This window comes from Balearica regulorum, chromosome 5 (genome assembly GCF_011004875.1).
Source record: "Balearica regulorum gibbericeps isolate bBalReg1 chromosome 5, bBalReg1.pri, whole genome shotgun sequence".
Classification (NCBI taxonomy): Eukaryota; Metazoa; Chordata; class Aves; order Gruiformes; family Gruidae; genus Balearica; species Balearica regulorum.
In genome coordinates, this window is record NC_046188.1 from 43,644,491 (window position 1) to 43,663,844 (window position 19,354).

Below are 19,354 nucleotides of genomic sequence, written 5' to 3' on the forward strand. Positions count from 1 at the left end.
CTGGACAGATTACCATCTCTTTACCAACACCGATAACTAGATGCAGACACATTGTCCCCATTACCAGATGAGACGATATGCAATTCTCACATGGGAGTAAAAAAACCCACCAAACCACCTGGATTGGCATGGACAGACAATTGCAATGATCCTTTGCAAAGCATCGGAATTTATCGTGAAGAGACTTTTCCCAGAATAATTTCATGTTAGAGACAGATCTCGCCACAAAGAATTAAAATATGCACACTGCATAGCACTGAATCAATTTGAGACTCTCCACACCTACTTCCCAATGAGAGAATTCCAAGGGATGCTGCCTCTGAACCAGATACATCTTCAGGGGTTATTTTAATTCCATTACCAGAGGCTCTGTCTGCTGAAGAAATCCTTCCTCTCTTGTGGATGTCTGCATTACATAGCTAGCCCTAGACAAGGTGCTTTGAGTGCTTGGTGTTGAAACAGTTTTCTCAGAACACTGAGGTTTTTACTTTTCAAAAGCACGTGAGCACTGAGCCCTTCCAGAACCTGCTCCTGAGCATGGGGGGGGGGGGGGGGGGGGCGGGCAGGCACTCAAGATGAAATGACGAAGAACTGATATTTGGACCCCCTGCCCTTTCTCCCATGGCAGTCCTCCACAAAAGCAGCCAGCAAAGGGCAATAAGCAGCGTGCAGTCTGCTCCTCCTCACTTTCAGTCTCACCCGCTCATGTTCTACAAGACAATTAATGTTTGAGAAGCCCCACCAGGGGTGTTTCTGAATGAGAAAGCTCTTGTTAGGATGTGACAGGATAGGAAAGGCTGTGACCACTAAAAGAAACAAATTCCTTTTTAATTCAGCAGAGGTGTTTCTACTATACAAGACACGGTGTATTTCATTCCATGTTGCAAAACCCAAAGATTCAAGAACTGAATCAAACCTTGAACCACACAAAGCCAAGAAAGACGTACAATACTTTAGTGAGCATTAGCACTCGTCATAGTTACAAAAGATGTCAGGCAGTACATGGTTGGGGAGAAACAGCTTGGGGAGGCTAAAAAGCACTATCAGCCATGCAGAAAAGTCAGTGTGCAGCAGGATAGCAGAAGCAGGGGGAAATTCACACTCTTCTGTACCACCTCCTGAGACAGACCTCCAAGCCACAGTGAGTAGTCCACTTCATTTGCTAAGCGGAGTATGCCACCTCAAGTGGCGTGCCTAAAGGGATTCCTGTTTTTGTGCAGCATGGCATGAAATGAATTTAGTGCCTTGATTCAGCTGAATGGTGCCCATCCTCTGTGGCAGCCTCAGAGCCTTTCAACACCACACTTCTGGACTGAACACAAACCTATCTTACATCCTAAAAGCACAGACTACCATGTGGTAATGTGAAGCCATGTGCAGGCAGACAGCAGATTCGTGATCTAATATGTATGCAGGTCTATCAGTTAGCAATGATCTACACAAAGAATCATGACAAAACTGGACTACAGGACCCTCAAAAAAGGAACAGGCTGTGACAACTTCATACAGACCACAACCTGTTTCCAATCCACATCTGAGGGCCAAAACTGTCTTATCAGCAGGACTCACCTGTGAACTACAGACCTGAGAACCCTCGTTCCAGCCTATCAGCACTGCAATTGGTTGAAAAGCAACAAGACATGCATGAAGCATCCCCCAAAGACACTTACACTGTCTATGATCTATGTTCGTTACTCTATGCATCTTCAGGACTTGCAGATGCATTTCTTCATATCAGCTTCCTGAACTTTGTGCTCTCTCCCAAAGGGTCACTTCCATGAAACTTCTCCCAGTGAATCCTTCTCTTACATGGTGGCTGATGATTTTTCAAACAAAAACGAAAGATCAGACTCGTGAAAAGTAAATTGCTTGTCCTGTTAGTCACTTGCGGAGGAAGCTGTTTCTGAAAGCTGGGTTCCTTTCCTACTGCTTTCACACAGACCAATCCTCCAAAGGACAGTAATTCAGCAGGAAAAGTAGAAAAAGTTTTAAACAAGTCATTGAGACCTGTTCTAGAGATGGAAAGTCTGTTTATTCGCAAGCAAGTGAAACCAGCAGCTAAACAAGAAAAAGAAAAGAACATACAAAGGACAGGCAGACACGCTCCACCACCTTTGCTATTCATCATCCTTACTTGGAATAGTATTTATTCACTGACAATTGGGATCTCTGGGTTTTCAATACAAGTCTGTATCTAATACTGCACATTCAAACTAACGTATTAGTAAACAACGTAAGTTAGTTGGCCTTTGAATGTTTGGGAAAGGAGGAACTTTCCTGATATTACATTAAAAGTTTATTCCAATTTAATCACATAGAAAGCAGAGCAAACAAATTGATGCTTTTCAACAGCACAGTTTAGTGAGCTGGGTATCACTCTGAAATCTAAGAAAACAAGTATCCAATGTCCTTTCTTTACTCACCAGAATGCAACCCCGCTAGCGGTTATAACTTTGGCTAATAAAAACACTTATTCTATCCTCACAGGTGCTGTACCGGCTCATGAATTCCAGTTTCTCACAGGCTTCTTTCAGGCCCATTAGGTGCATTTCCAAGTGTGGATGAACACTGCTGTCACCACCTCACCTCCCTACAGCACAACAGCTCCGAGAGCCAACTTGCCAACACCTGTTTTGACATGGGTCTTGGGTTTGAAATACTGAAAACTGCCTCACGGCTCAGCAATCCAGGCCCACCCCCAGCCACAAATATTCAAGTCACACACTGGTCTCTGCAAGCCAGCCAAGCTGCATCTCCCAACAGCTAAGGCTTTTGCATCCACCCAACCGACATACAGGCTACTGCAGAAATCAGCTAGCTAGCCACCTTTCTCTAGTTCGCAGCCACAACCTAGTCACAGTCAATTTATGTCTCTTTGTTGTCTAATAAAAAGTATATAAATTTAAATAGTTGTCCTTTCCTGGAGATTTATGGAAGGCTATATAACCCCTTCCTTACCAGCCGTGCTAAAGACTCCAAGCTGCAGGTTTTCTTTGATAAAAATGCTCCACTGACTGTGCTAGCAGCTCTTCTCAACTACTGTACCAGTTCAAAGGCAGTTCTGAAAATGGATATGAGAATTTTAAACTGTTCCAGCTTATGTATCTAGTTTCTTCTACAGCAATACTAACAATTTGCTATCTCTGCTGTTAAGCATCTTGTGTCTTATCCTAGAACTAAATTTGCTGGTTTTATAGCCTCACGTATCGATGGCTTAATCACCTACGATCAACTAAAACGTCGGGTCTTTCTCCTCCTCTGTCATTTTAGCTACTGAGCTCAGTGTTATTAGTCACTAAGTGCACTTCGTACTGTTAAGTTCTCATTTCTATAGCTCCAGTCACTTTCAAGGCAATCCAATTCTTGTGCAATACTCTGATCTTTCTCTGCAATGACAAGGCTAATGTCACATCCTCTGCAAATTTATTCAGCCTGCCCTTACAAGGCATTAGTGTAAATAGTATTAATAACCAGACCCAGAACAGGTTCTTAAGAAAGTCCATCAATGACCTCTCTTGTGACAGAGTCCAGCTCTCAATCATGTTGTATTCTTTCCTTTAGCCAGGCCTTCTTCACCTGCTTTTTACCAGATCTTGTTATAATCCTAAATTTTTACAAATTAACTAGATTTATTGTAGTTCCAACATGGGAACTGCCTTACTGAAACACAGAGGTATTAGACCTGGATCATGTCCTTAGCTGACCCTTTAATTAAAAATAAATACATAAAATTCTCAAGGACAGTGATCCAACCTGCTATACTCCACCTTAGTCAAAGCACAATGCATTTGATCCCACTTCCCACGGTTTTAATTTTCCTTTCCTTCACAACATACCCCATAAACCTGCATACTGAGTTCACATTATGGATTGCCAACACAACCTGACCTTCCCCATTTCCATCTGCAACAAAAACTGCCATCAGTGCTACCCCAACTTAGCAACATAGTGCAAAACATTTGATGTTAATTACGGTTTCTTTAGAACTCTGGAAGGACTACTTGCATAGCCTCTCATTATGAGCCCATGGAGCTTCAAGTTACGCCCTTTTTTTTTTGGTCAGCTTGTATTTCCAGTTTACTCATCTCATTTTCTCTAAGCACATGCTTTTCAAATCCTGTATTTGAGGCACAGCTGCTATTCCAACCTGTTTATGTGATCCCTGTAGTACTTGGTTTCAAATGCCTCCATTGTATATGGGAATAAAGACCCAGGGAATTAGAACTATCCCAGTTGTTTGCTACTGACCTCAGTTTTCTTTGCCAAATTAGAACAGTGGGGGTGTTTTCAGCAGTACAGTGTTTTCTTGAACCCCGCTGTTTGCTAGACTATCCCCCATATAGTACTCTATCAATTGCTGAATCCTTTATTTAATATTTCTTTTCCTCTGTATTACTGTGTGTGGAAACTACCCAAATATTTTTCATCTTTCTCCCTAACTTCTCAAGGTAAAGTCAACAGATATACCAACCTCAAACCAAGTCTATTAAGCCAAGAACTACTGAGATGGCATATACATGTCAGGATTTTTCCTTTCTCTGAGCATCTTCCAAGTGGATCTGGGGCAGACATCACAGCCACAAGCCACTTCTGCTCTGATAGAGCCTCACTCTTATATATGTTCTTATGTTAGAGTCTCAATGCAAATTATTCAGCTCGGTGAATATCTACACCTTCATGCAGAGGTTTTTAAGTCACTCTGGCTGTTCTTGGTCTATAAAATGGTGCAGTTGAGAACAGAACATATCAGGTGTCTGCTCCAAAAAGAACCCACCAGTCCGTATGATGTCTGCAACAATCACCAGAAGCATCAGCGATTCACATACACCAGCAGGAAACCTATTGAAGCATTTCTGTCAAACCACCTCTACAGCTACCTTGCATCATGTTCACATACAAAAAGCTTATTTTTGTTGGAATTGTGCATGATTGTTGCTGGGATAGAAGTAAGGACATGTAAGAGTGCCCTAGCAACATGTGGAGCTACAAAGGCTTCACAGAGATGCTGCAGAAGGACTAACAGTGCTTCCATAACATACCATGAAAGTGCTCCTGTTGTGTCTTTAATTAGTGAGGTGGCAAGAAGAGACATGTCACTGTGCTGGTTTTGGCAGGGATAGATTTAATTTTCTTCATAGTAGCTAGTATGGGGCTATGTTTTGGATTTGTGCTGGAAACAGTGTTGATAATTGTGGTGGGTTGACCCTGGCTGGGGGCCAGGTGCCCACCAGAGCCGCTCTATCACTCCCTTCCTTCTTTAGACAGGGGAGAAAAAGTACAACGAAAAGCTTATGGGTCGACATAAGGACAGGGAGAGATCACTCACTAATTATCCTCACGAGCAAAACAGACTGAACTTAGAGAGGGAATTCATCTAATTTATTACTAAGCAAAACAGAGTAGAGGAATGAGAAATAAAACCAAATCTTAAAACAGCTCCCCCCACCCTTCCCATCTTCCCGGGCTCAACTTCACTCCCGGCTTCAACCTCTGCCCCCCCAGCGGCACAGGGGGACGGGGAGTGGGGGTTACGGTCAGTTCATCACACGGTGTTTCTGCCACTTCTTCCTCCTCAGGGGGTGGACTCCTCTCATCGTTCCCCTGCTCCAGCATGGGGTCCCTCTCACGGGAGACAGTCCTTCACGGCCTTCTCCAACGTGAGTCTCCTCCACAGGGTGCAGACCTTCAGGAGCAGACTGCTCCAGCGTGGGTCCCCCACGGGGTCACAAGTCCTGTCAGCAAACCTGCTCTGGCGTGGGCTCCTCTCTCCACGGATCCACAGGTCCTGCCAGGAGCTTGCTCCAGCGTGGGCTTCCCACCGGCCACAGCCTCCTTCAGGTGCCTCCACCTGCTCCAGCATGGGGTCCTCCATGGGCTGCAGGTGGAATCTCTACACCCCCTCATCCTTCCTCCATGGGCTGCAGGGGGACAGCCTGCTTCACCATGGGCTGCAGGGGGATCTCTGCTCCGGCACCTGGAGCACCTCCTCCCCCTCCTTCTGCACTGACCTTGGTGTCTGCAGAGTTTCTCACATCTTCTCACCCCTCTCTCCAGCTGCAAAAGTTCTCCCTGTTTTTCTCTTTCTTAAATATGTTATCACAGAGGCGCTGATTGGCTTGGCCTTGGCCAGCGGCGGGTCTGTCTTGGAGCCGGCTGGCATTGGCTCTATCAGACACAGGGGAAGCTTCTAGCAGCTTCTCACAGAAGCCACCCCTGTAGCCCCCCGCCCCCCGCTACCAAAACCTTGCCACGCAAACTCAACACAATAATATAGAGAAGTTTTCCTTATAGCTGAGCAGTGCTTACACAGAGTCAAGGCCTTTTCTGCTGGGACACAACGCCCCACCAGTGAGGAAGCTGGGGGTGCACAAGGAGTTGGGAGGGGACACAGCCAGGACAGCTGACCCCAACTGACCAAAGGGACATTTCAGACCATATGGCATCACGCTCATGATGTGAGCAAGCAGCTGTGTGGTGTTCAGTTGCCAGATGGGGTTAAACCATGCCACTGCTTAGCTGGGGGCTACTGCAAGCACCAGAATGGATACCTTGTGTGGGGTTTGGCAAGCCAGGACAGCCAGACCAAGCTGGACTTTGCAGCATGCAAACAAAGCATTCACCCTCAGGGCAATTTCATTTCCCTGGGTTCTTGTTCATCTCATGAGCCATAATCAGTAGACTAGATCTTATCACTTCACTATACTGAAAATAACTTGGAATAACTCTCTATAGTTCGAGAAGAGCAGCGCCATTATTCCTGAATAATTCTTCTGCTTAGAAAGTACAGCAACTATTCTTGAAGAAAGCCACTTATCTTGGAAGAGAGTGATTATAGCTTATTCCATAATAATATCTTGTAGAACTTCATGTATAAATAAGGCCTTGATGAAAGATTATGTACAAGAGAACAAGAGGGCTGTTTGAAGAGCACTGGCATTCTATACTACTGAAATTGGTCCAATCTGAATTCCAACCACAGATTTCACCAGAAGGCTGTACTGAATTAGTCACTATTACAATTATATATATTTATTCTCATTTAAGATAGTGGTTCTACACTGACCATATGACTCTCCTCAAGCACCACATGCCTGATCTCATGCACAACAGATGGAGTCCACACACATGTGGTAAGATCACCAGCAGTGCTGCAAGTTTCTAGCTGCCAGCTTTTAAGTTACAAGGAACTTCAACACGTGAAGAATACCAAGCTAGTTTAGTACCAGGAAATAAGTGAAACAGAGAAATCCCTGAGGCATTCCTGCAGCTTAAAAGAAACACTGTTCCAAAAGAAGCATTTGCAGCACACAATAGAGAAAAGGGTCTCAACAAAGTATGGTGTACAGACTCCCCAAGAACACTGAAAGCAAAATGTTTCGCTGCTCAGATGCTCAGTCATCATCTGTGTCACACCACATCTAAATTAGCTTGTGTTTAATTGCAATTTACAAAGGGACAGTTACACCCTTCAGGGCACTGTACAAATAAAAGGGAGTTTAAGTCTACACATCACAACACCGGGCTTTCAAGTGAGGACCAAAACAATTCACTGGCTTGCTCATAATCATGACCAAAAAAAAAAAAAAAAAAAAAAAAAAAAAAAAAATCTTTGCAGTCCATAAAATCTCATGCTTGAATACTGTAACAAGTATTTGATAAGTCTAGGTCAGCAGCTTTCAGGCTGGTTGGTCGACTCTAAGGGGTCTATGAAAGCTGAGGAAAATAGCTCAAATTTGCTGTTCTCATTGGAAACTTTTACAAGTTCATAAATCTAGAGAGACTGAAAGATACTGCACTAGACATACATGAAATGAAGGATTCAGAAATCCAGAAATCCTAGAAAGACACAGGAAATAAAATGAGCTAATGAGATGCACTTCAAACAGCCTCAGAAGTTTACAATCAGCAAAACAAACATTAATTGGAAGAGACTCACGTAAACACTGTGGCAGTCCGAAAGGAGAATTAGGAGTTGGGTTTATGGGTCCCTCAAGCACAATGCCCCAAGCAGTGAAAAGCCACCTTATCCTCACTGCCCTGAGAACAGAACGGCCAAAGCAGTTGTAAATCTATGTAAAGCAATCAATCACTTACTCTGGTCGGCAAATCACCAGGTCCCCTTTGTTGGTGCCGTATGCCAATCCCAGGCCTGGCTCGGGCAGCCAGCGAGCAGAGTTTATGCTGACATGTCTTCTCTGGTCAGCAGGCATTGGGTACAGAACGTTGAAAACTCTCTGAAACAATAACAGGACATTACTTGACAGGACAATACAAGGCAGTAGAGCCAAGGAGGCTCAAACAAATGTTCAATCTCCCTGCGGCAGCACAGCTGGCCAAGGAGACATGTCACTTTACAGGATGTTGCAAAAAACCACTAATCCAGTAGTGAGAGTAAGCAGCTGCTAATGTGCCCCTAAGTGTTTAATAGACTGACTGGCATGCAGCTATGCAGCAGAAGAAATTCTGCCCCCAGGAGAATCTGCATGTCACTCAGTGGGCTGCACAGTCCTATTCAAACTAATTAAAGTGATGGGGACAAGTGGTATAGTCATTAGGAAGCAGGACAACTGGGACTCTTCTGGTCTTCACCTCTCATCCTAACTCACTAGGGTGGAACAGGAAACTGGCAAGTTCATGGGCTTTCAGTATCAAGAGTTTATTGTTTCTATTAAGCAAACCAAACTTTATGCAAAAAATATACAATTCTTCCCTTTTTTAAACATTTAAACAGCCTCCTGAAAATGTTTCAAGAGTTTGACCAACCCACACACAAACACTGCACAAAGAAAAATCAAAATCCAGAGATTATGAGAATAACACAAGTACGCAAGTAACAAATCCCTCAGTTCAGGTCCCCTTTCAACACCATCCATTTTACCTGCAGTAAGGTAAGAAGTTGAAGAGCTGCTAAGACTGCAAGCCAGTGCTTCCCAAATGCTGCATTAACGCAGGTGAATGAAAACCATATGCACAAAGGAACAATAGCAAGCTCGGCTTTCTGGTCTGCGCTAGCTTGGTTTCTGAAGCGTATGAGCTCGAAAAGCAAGAACGACAAAGCAGAACAGATTATACCTATGCAGATGATCTCCTTCTACTCCAAGAAGCTAATGTCTTTTGTACAGCACAATGCATTCCTGTACCCTGCCATCCAGCAACCAGAACTGGCTATACTGACAATACTCCATTTAGCCAGAAAATATGACACATGTAGATCATAAAAGCAAAGGCATGGGAAGTGGAAAGAGGGGTAATGAGTCAGTTTGGCTACCAGGAATAGACAGGGTCAAGCTGCTTCAGTGAACTGGGCCATCAGAGCATGTTCCATCACGACTTCAGAAGGGCAGGACTGAAGACTGCATTTACAAGTCTAAATCTTTAACAGAATTTCTGCAGAAATGTACCTAGGATTTAAACCTGTAATCACTGCAGGTAACATGGGACTTCAAATCTAGATTTTCAATGGGGTAAGTCCCAGGTGAAAGATAGATTTTTCATTAGATTTTCCAGTGCGCAACCATCCATCACAAAAACCTTTCTTCCAGACTCCCCAGAAAAGGGGATGGTGCTGGACAAGGAAGCAGGAAATGGAATGAGGATGTGCTGGAACAACAGGTTAAAAGTAGATGGGAATGCAGATCAATCACTACTGCACTGCTGAGGTAGCCTGAAGTAATAATTATTGAATTCATTAGCGTGGGACTCATCAGGTAGCTAACAAACTGGGGCTGTTTTTCTCTGTAGCTCTATTGCTCACCCCACATCTCATCTGTTTGAAAATTTAACTTGAGAAGCCTGAGGCAGAGACCACTTAACTGTATGCCCTCAGATAGCTAGTACCCAGAACCTTCATCTTGACAATCGTAACGCAAACAAAGCAAGCCAGAGCAAAACAATACAGCCGTGTTATTCCCCGTCACCAGTAACACATTTAACCTCTCCTTTGAGGAGGCCACATTAAAGGAGAAAATGTCCTCAAGGATTTCTCTGCATGACAGCAGCTGGTCACTCTTCGCTCTGGCTATCAGTCAGCAGTTAGTGTTTTCAGAGAAACTCGGTGTTTGGATGGAAGGAATAGGCCCTTAGGGATTTATCTAGCTCTTACCCATCTCTGCTGTGTCTGCCCTGTTCCCTCCCCACCTTGCCTGGGGAGGGGGGAGAAGAGAAAAAGAAGGCGGGGGGGGGGGGGGAATTAAAATCAGATGTATGATGGTAACACCTGTTACCATGGAGATTATGGTGCACTCTGAGATGGGGAGACTGGATTTTGAGGAGGAGGAAGGAGGGGTCTGCCAGAGCTGGGAGAATAAATTCATAAAATAAGCATTCCAAATCTCTCAAGAACTACAAGGGTTTTCCATCACATCTTTCTCTGGTAAGTCAGAAACAAACAGTTTCTCTTCACAGCTAGAGAAGCCTTCCTGGGCTAGCCATAAGCTGTCCTCTGCTGGCAGGTCAATTTGCACAGCCATGGTCCCACAGGCTCCGCAACCAGCCGTGTCAAGGAGGGAAGCTTGCTAGCTACAGCTCAGCGTCCAGGTGCTTTGCAGTAAATAGCACCCCACGGAAGGTGCTGCCAAGGACACGGGTCTGGTTCTGACAACCTGCAAAAATGTTGGCTGAGGGCAGAATCGCAAAGACAAGATGGTTTAAAAATTCTGTGTAAGAATAGTTGCTTCATCACTCCACTCCATTCACTTCTAAACAGCTTGTCACGCCGAAGAGCTCCCGTCCCCTGCTGCTTCCCACTCCCACACTAATGGGACAACTCCATGCAGTGTTAAGGGTGATGACATCCGTGCGTGTGGTAATTAGTACATAAAAAGAGAAAGCAGCTGTACTGGCATAATCACCACTCGCAGCAGTAACCAGGACCCAGCTAATCAATCTGATGCAGTCATACAGACTGGCTGTTGCAATTGCATCCATTAGCAAGACCCCCCTCTACTCTATCCACAGAGTAGAAAAAAAAAAATTAAAGTTCCTTCAACATCGGCAGGTCCCTCTCTTCAAAGAAGGTCAGAAGCCTGCCAGGAAGCATTATTCTCCATAGATCACAGCTAATTTCGGAAATTTTTTTGGGTCTTTTTGTTTCCATTGCTAAATCTTATAAAAAGTTACTAAGGTATTTCAACAGAAGTAGCCAGCCTGAAAACATACTGCAGAGTGACCACACCTCTTTGTCAGTCAGATTCTCTATGCTTTGCAGTTCTGAACTTCTAGGAATAATATTCAAGTTATTACAGGAATCCTACACTAACACGATTCTCCAGCTTCTAGGTCAAGAGATTACTGCCAACCCTCAAACACTCTTAAAACTAGCAATACAAATGCATAAAGTTGGTAACTCACCAGTCCCGTCTCATAAGAGCTGGTCCACAGACTAGTTGCAGGCTGTGTGTAACAGCCATGTTAATGGCCAAGGGTTCAGGAACCAGTTTAGAACCACTGCTGTAAAAGTCCACTAATCTTTAAGGTGCCCACCACACTCTTACCACAGCCTCCAGAGAGTTTAATTGGCATTGTAATTTAGGACAGATATGGTATTGCGTCACACTTCATTAGACTGTAATCACTGCCAGCAGTCACAGCAAGCGTCCAGGTTCTTCACCATAACCAATGTCAAACTTGCTCTTAGTGTCATTACACTACTAATTCAGTAATACACAGCCACACCATTAGATGCGGCGATTCAGCATTTTATGAAGTTGGCAGTTGCATTTGTTTCCAGATACTGTTCTGAAACAGTTTTGAATGGTATGTTTCTCTAACTATAAACACTGAAGCCTCAGGAGTGGGAGCTTCAGAACATCCCCACGGAAGCTTAAGCCCAAACAGGCAATGTAAGTATAGCAAGCCGTTTTCTTCTTGGCAACAATATAAACGTATAAACGTAATTTCAACAGGCAAGAAAGGTCCTACCCCTTCCCTTTAGGGCCACGTGACCCAGCCTGGATTACACAGAACAACTGCTTGACCTGTGCTTATGTTTGTAGAAAACCCTGTCTCTGGTGATCTCCCCACACTTCACAGGAGATTTCAGAAGTCTTCTGTCATTTCAGGGACTCCATCTCTCCTCTTCAGGGGATGTCAGCAAGATAAAAAGTCTTCCTCTAGAAATACCAGAACTGCCTAGGTAGCTAAGCTTCCACACAAAAGGTGACTCTCATACAAAGGGAAAGCAATACTCACTAAAGAACCAACTGGTCACTTCCATTCTACATCCCTCTAACCATGAAGTGCAGGAAAAGATTTGGTTCAGTAATTTATGTCTGCACTTCACTATTTTCAAAGACCGCACTAGAAGCAACTACTTATGTCTCTGGTGTGCCTCTTCCGTCCTCCCTGAGCAGGAGTGGGCCCTTATATCATCTACTGAACTACCTAAAGCTCATTTCATCGCTTCACAGACACTTCTTCAATGTTGAATTCAGCAGGGGGGAAGATGGCTCAGAAAAAGCAGGTCTGTAAGGCATGAGGAAAATAAAATAATAGGCCCTCAAAGTGTTCAGCAAACATGCTGCATGTGGAGTGCAAAGGCCACCTCAAGTCCACTGCTGCTGCTCCCTCTCCAACTTGTCAGTGCTGGCACATCAGTACTGTAGCACCTGTCATAGTACAGCACCCTTAGGTATTAAACTAAATACTTATGGCAGGGAGCCAGGAAAGGCTGCATGACAATCAACAGCCTCAAGGAATTTTTCCCAATGATCTCTTCCTCACCGTCAAGCTGCTGGACTTACATGGGAAGAAGGGGGCCCAGGGCACAACACATAAGCCCAGAGCTAGACAGTTAATTTGTACCTGCCCTGGAGGGTTAAGAAAACTTTTTGCTAAAAGCCTCTCTTCTGCAAAGGCTGAGTTACTGACCTAGTGCTTCCCTCTTCCCTCCTGCTCCGTCCCAGGGAAGTTGCTGCTATTTAATAATGGTCTTCAAATTCCACCTTTCCCCTCCATTTCTGGGGTGTGCCAACATTAAAAAGCTGGACAGGGCAATCGCCAGGATCCTCTCAGTCATCAGAGTAGCAGCTGCCCCAAGCCTCTGCTCCTGCTGCCAGCTGGTGACGGTTCTGCACCGCTCGCCTGATCTGAGCAGCACTGTGCCTGGCCAAAGTGGAGGCACTGTGTCATCTACACAGCCGTCTCTTTGCTCAAGGCCTTCCCACCTCTAAGAAGAGCAAGGGAAAGCAGGGGAGTGATGAACACTACTTGTTTGGCAGAGTGGGACCTTTCTTCTCTTCTCTGGCACTCAAGAAAGAAAGAACATGTTTTGAAGCTGGAGAAGAAGAGAAAGTTGGCACAAGTGGGTATGGAAACTCAGCAGGAACTCTTGCTTTTTATCTTTTTAAATTCAATAGAGACATTTCTGCTCTCATCTAGATGCATCGCCTTTCAAGATGCCAATAAATTTCAAGCCATTACCTTTACTTAGCCCAAGCAGTAAGCTGGGCTGTTAGATCAGCCTTGATAAAGATTGCGTGGGGAGGGGATGCAGATGTTCTCTTGTTTACATGGGGAAATCTTGTCATCCGTGAAGCTCTATCCTGACAGGTAAAGGGAGAGGAAAGACTGGAGCAGATCAGATGGGTTTATCAGGCACCAGCCTAAAATGCAATTACTAATTTTCAACTAAATTGATGCTGTCACCAGAAGCTGACTGACCATGAAAACACACAGGTAGAGAAACATCTAACGTACTAAACCCAATAGAAACCTCTTACTGGGAAGACTGGTAAAATCCACAGTCTCACAGCTGCTCTGACCTGGGTTACAGAGAAAAGAGCTTCAGAAAGGAGCGTTGATCTCTGCTGGATGGGTATAGCTGTACTCATGCCTGCACAGATATAAAGTTTATGCTGGTAAACAAAGTGTTCTTCATATGGATAAAGGTTATACCACCCAAGCAATTGTAGAGGCTGCACAGCTTTGCCAACGTAACTGCAGCTATACCAGAGCCTCTGGCCAGCACAGGTACCTCATTTTGTAACACACTTCAGCAAACTAAGCTACATGAAGTATGTAATACAGAGGCAGCCCTAAAAGCACGGCCAATCCACAACACTATTAAGTTCACTGAGAGCACACCTCCAAGCAAAGCCTACGTACTGTTTGAAGCGCAGAAAACTACAAACTGCACTTGTATTTGCCAGAGCCGCAGATTAAGTGAAGCAACAGAATGAAGGCATAAACAGAGCAAAACCAACAGCAGTACAACTAGGGCTGCACACATTTGGCTCTTCCCCATCTGCCCTTCATCATCTGCTCCACAACCTGACCTTGAACAAGAACTTGAAGTTTCCCTTTTTTTTTTTTTTTGATTGCAAGCACCTTACTGAGACTGAACAGCATCTAAATCAATTCATTATCTTTTTTTGCCTTACTCATCCCAATAGTGTGTTGCCACTGGAAGATCGTACCAGTTTTGTGGGTCTTTTTTGATGTCAATGTGTTAAATAGTTCATCTCCAACACCAGGGTATCAGACAAGTTGCTGTAAAGCATCCACCACTCTACTGAAAGCACTACATGTCCTTTGCTTAGCTGCCAGGAAGCCACCTGCATCACTGACTTCTATAATGCTGCCAATTAGTTTAAACAAGTCTGTGGCTTTCTAAGGTCCAGAAGCATAATAAGAAACAGACATCCTAACCTGATCTCCTTAATAAATAACACTATCCTTTTCTTGCTTAGATTACATTCCTTACTCTGTCTTCTATTAATGAATTTCACAAAAGCTGCTGAAATTCAGACTTGCACTGCCACAAACCCCAGAGCCCTCTACAATGGAATTCAAGTCTAGTTTGTCTAAAGCAGAGGGCCTTGAATGCAAAGCAAAACAAACACTCCTTGGGATAATGCACTGATGGCTCAATACACTTATGCATAAGAATGTATACCAGTATTTTGCAACAAGGCAAGTCTCCCCTTTGTTTGGAAGGGGTCTCCTTTCTGGATCTATACGCAGATAGAAAATTTGCTTTTTTGCTCCCAGTCTTCCCTTACTAGGCAGGTTAGTCTACGCTGCTCTCAACCCTTCCCCCACAGCTGATTCCTGCCAACAACATACACGTCTTTCCATTAGATCTTCTCCGTTAAAATGGAAGAAGCAAAAAATAATGCACTTATCTTTTTGGATTTGTCAGTCTTATCCTCAAATGGATCTTATCATCCAATGCTCAGCACAAATAAAATTTCTTTCAACTCCATTTATCTTCCCCAGATGCAGTAGGATCATATATGAAATTCTTCTTCAGTCTTCAGCAATACAACAAACCTCTTTCTGCCTTTTTCTGCATCTGTTGTCAGTGCAGAAAATCCTAGCTTTGCTTTCTGAGCCACAGTGAATTAAATGAGAACTAACCCTTAATTTTCGGCAACAACTGAAACCTTAACCAAGGATACTTGATCCAATTCCTAAAACAGGTGAGCACCAGAAGCTTCTGTTGGATGGACTGAGAAACTTTCTGCAAAGGTAAAACATTGTTGGTTCTTCCTGACCATCCATAATCATACACTTTATTGCTGATCCTTCAAATCAGGAGAAGTCTCATTACAGCACACCTAACTCTTTCTTTCTTTAGGCTAGCTTTTGGCATTATCAGCCGGTACTTTATCTCACAAGCCTGCCATGCAACTACTACATGAGAAAGAGCTTAAAAATAACTAGTGGGAAACTTAAAAAACATTAAAAAAACCTAGGTCTTATGAAGAAATGGATCATCTCGGGTAACAAAGCTCTCACTCAGGAAAACAACACACTTGCACTGAAGTGGCTCATTAATTTATTACCCGCCTCCCAAAGGCTGCTAAACCAGAGTAATATCTCCAAAAAGCCCTTTAGGGGACTAGACCAAGCCTGGATCTGAAACCTAGGGCTGAGTAAGCAAGAAATTGCTAAACAAAACAACTGTCCTTTCAATTGTGCATGCGTGTGGCTGGAACAGATGAAAGGAGAGAAACAGGAATGCCAAAGGGGGTGTTAGCGTGACAGAAGATAGATACGTATATATTCAGTGCAGATGCACAAGTGAACTGAACTGTGCAAACAGGACTGTGCTCCCAGCTATTGCCATCTCTTGCAAAAAACACCGACAGCTCACAATGCTGAAACAATCTAATAAAAATATGGTCACTTCTATAGCAAAAGGAATGACAACCTTCTCCATTTTTGCCCTTAACTCAGACTGCAAACCAAAAGCAGTACCTGTGAATTCCCTATTAAATGTCATGCTGAGAGTGTAACAGCAAAATCTACAATATGTTAAAGATCTAATGACAAGAGCAAAGGATTCACACACAGCTGCCATTCCACCCCGCTCTCCGTCTGCTGAGCCTCAATAGAGCGGCATACAAGATCAAGTGTCAACAATATGTTGATGACAGCTACGTGCATCCTCATCTAGATGAAAAGAGGCTGTCATGCAGCTGCCTACACGTCTGGAAGGAATAAATATTGGAGGAAAGAGTTGGCTTAAATTTAATTCAAGAAAGATGGTAGGAAGAAGTACTGAAAAAAAATAATCTTCATGAAATTGCAAACCTGTTCTCAGCCCATGGCCAGTTTAGTGCAAATCTGGTAATAATTCACCTTGGCTCCCTTGCCCCTTCCTGACTTGGGCAAGATGACTGCACATAAGTAATCTCGGACGCTGAACCACCTTTGCCATAATTTTTTATATCCAGTTAAAACTATGTTCTCAACTGCACCAAAGCTAACAGCAGCTACTGTGGGGCAGATGGGCTCAAGGCCTTACCTGACCTGCAAGAGCTCAGCAGTCCTAATACTGGAACCCATTTTAAACAAAAGGTCTTGGCTCTGACTTCACATCCCATGAAGTAAAAACATCCTGAATAGATGTCACTTGCCTTTTCTTCACACTAGTTTGCTAAAACTGACACTGCTCCCATGTTTAACTATCACATGAGATATTAACACAATATTTAGGAAGGGATTCTAATGAGTTTTAAGTTTTTACAGTTTCTTGTAAATTCTGTCTCAGCAGCCTTCATGGAGACATGGGTGAGTCAGTCAAGATAGCAATTTAACTAACCCGTACAACATACCATTCCTGCATCTATACTCAAATGTGCACATCTATGCAAATCTTCATGCTATCTGCCACACCAAGATGGCGTTGCATTTTCCAGTGACGTTGAATACAGCTCTTTCTTACAGCACCCTACAGAAGCAGTACTTACCAACATGGGTTTTGTATATGCTCTGTTTTTCTAAAGATACCTGCTAGAATCTGCCGATACACAGAGCCTATAAAACCATTTGGCCTCAACCAGACTATTAGGCTCAACTTTGTATTAAAAGGAGGGATTTCCCATATCAGTCAGAAAAGGGTTCTGCCTCCATGCCCTCTTCCTAGTATCAACAAGCACCCACAGTCTGTGACTCTGCTTGACTTTTGGTAGTCTAAGAAACATCTACCTGGTTCAACTTCTGCCAACAGCGAAAAATTTCTTCGGGTGGTAACTGAATGCATTATTTGCAGTTATACTCAAGAGCTGTTAGAAGCTCCCCCAGTCAACCTGAAGATATCAAAATCTCTCTCAAAAGGAGACACAAGGGACCACACCAATAAGCATGCTTTTTCATGGTACTCGTTGGTACCCTCTTTCTTGCAAACTACTCTTGTTTTCAGAAATATGTTAGTTTGTATGAACTTTTCCACTGGAGATAACGTATTACAGTGAGCCATCTCCATACAGTCTCCAAATCAATTTTCACTTCAAATTATCAAAGGTTCTGACAAAACTGTAACTTGCACTCCAGCAAAGCAAACGTGCACAGCCATTTGCTGTCAGGCTTATTTGCTAATGGCTGCAGGAGCATTTCCAGTTCCTCAATGAGGTCTGATAGTGACCTTTCCAGACCACGCTGCATATGTCCTACTGACACTTGCATGAAGCTCAGAAGACAACAGCACTCAAGGAAATTGTGCATCTTCTCACATATTCTGTGCATTGTTCTCGTTAAGAGTTAATAACACTGGAAAAAAAGCTTGGCTCTGTGCTAAATCTCCATGTGCCTTTCTGCTTCAGGCCCTTCTTCCTGAGGTATTTGGAATTCTCCATCTGTTTACAATGGAAGCGTACACGTATTCCGTTCCATCCAGGCTATTGACCCACTGCACCAGGATGTTTCCCAAATACCAGTAGTCTTGTCAAGAGCTAATTCCAGATCTCCACAGCCTGAATTTCCTTCCAGATTCAAAGCACAATGCAGTATTTGAGATGGGGCTTAGTTAAGTCACCTTATCCCCACAAACTGCATGGTTTCCTCTTCAGTTTCATGTCAATCAAATTTTTCTATCACTTAACTCACTACTTGTATCCTCAGCTTAAAAGTTCCTTTCCAAGTTTTATTTTAATTTGGATTACAGTTATCATGTTTTTCTGATATTTAGAGTTAGCTTCCTCTGGGTAAAATGAAAAACACTAAACATTGCAAGGGCATCAGAATTTGTGAATGCCAGAAATAAAACTACCTTCTGGCCTTCTTTCTCACTAATACCCACAGCTAAACAGATCCAGAGCAATATGATCCTTAGTCTTCTACATTTCTAAGGAACTGCAGCTCTAACCAAGTTTCTAATTTCATCTTCTTCTACATTGTTTAACCTCCATATACCCTTGGAATCATACGAAAATCAGAAATAACCCCAGACCCAAGCAGCTTGAAAACAGATCCTCTTTATTTGGAGACCAGCTCCACTTATGCTTTCAAAACAGGCTACAAAACCTATTCTTACTCCATATTCAGAGTCCTTTCTCCAAACTTCCCATCTCCGAAACTCAAATATTTCCAGATAATTCCCAGTACCACTGCTGCCTGTACCACTCCAAGCTAGAGGTCTGCTAACAGCAATTCCTTCCCTGTACTCTCCAGCTACAGACATGTTATCTATGTTTGCAAAAGAAACTAACCACAAACAACAAAAAAGGAAGCTTATGCATACCACTCTTGTTAAAAGTCAACACTAGTATAGAGCTTTTTAAGCCTCAGTCAAAAACCCAAACTTCTTCTTTAGCAAAGATAGGTTTCCATCTGAAATGTTAAGCAGATCAATCTTAAGGGAGTGAATAGAAAGAGCATGAACTTCTAGCTCATGATTCTACCATATTTGATGACAATTCACTACTTTTACTCCATTTCTGAGCACAATTCCTCATAGAATCATAGAATGGTTTGAGTTGGAAGGGACCTCAAAGATCATCTAGTTCCAACCCCCCTGCCATAGGCAGGGACACCCTCCACTAGACCACGTTGCCCAAAGCCCCATCCAACCTGATCTTAAAAACTTCCAGGGATGGGGCATCCACAACCTCTCTGGGCAACCTGTTCCAGT

General features: G+C 43.5%; 1 protein-coding gene across 4 annotated transcripts in view; it reads right to left on the reverse strand.

Moving 5' to 3' along the window:
* AMBRA1 (autophagy and beclin 1 regulator 1) overlaps window positions 1-19,354 on the reverse strand; it is a 141,196-nt gene that overhangs the window by 21,710 nt on the left and 100,132 nt on the right. For 3 of the 4 annotated variants that reach the window (XM_075754564.1, XM_075754566.1, XM_075754565.1), the window contains one exon: window positions 8,095-8,234. In XM_075754564.1, the coding sequence (XP_075610679.1) occupies window positions 8,095-8,234 (140 nt within the window). Of the gene's footprint in view, window positions 1-1,670; window positions 1,817-8,094; window positions 8,235-19,354 lie in introns of all 4 variants that reach the window. The other variant, XR_012835716.1, reaches the window with a different exon arrangement.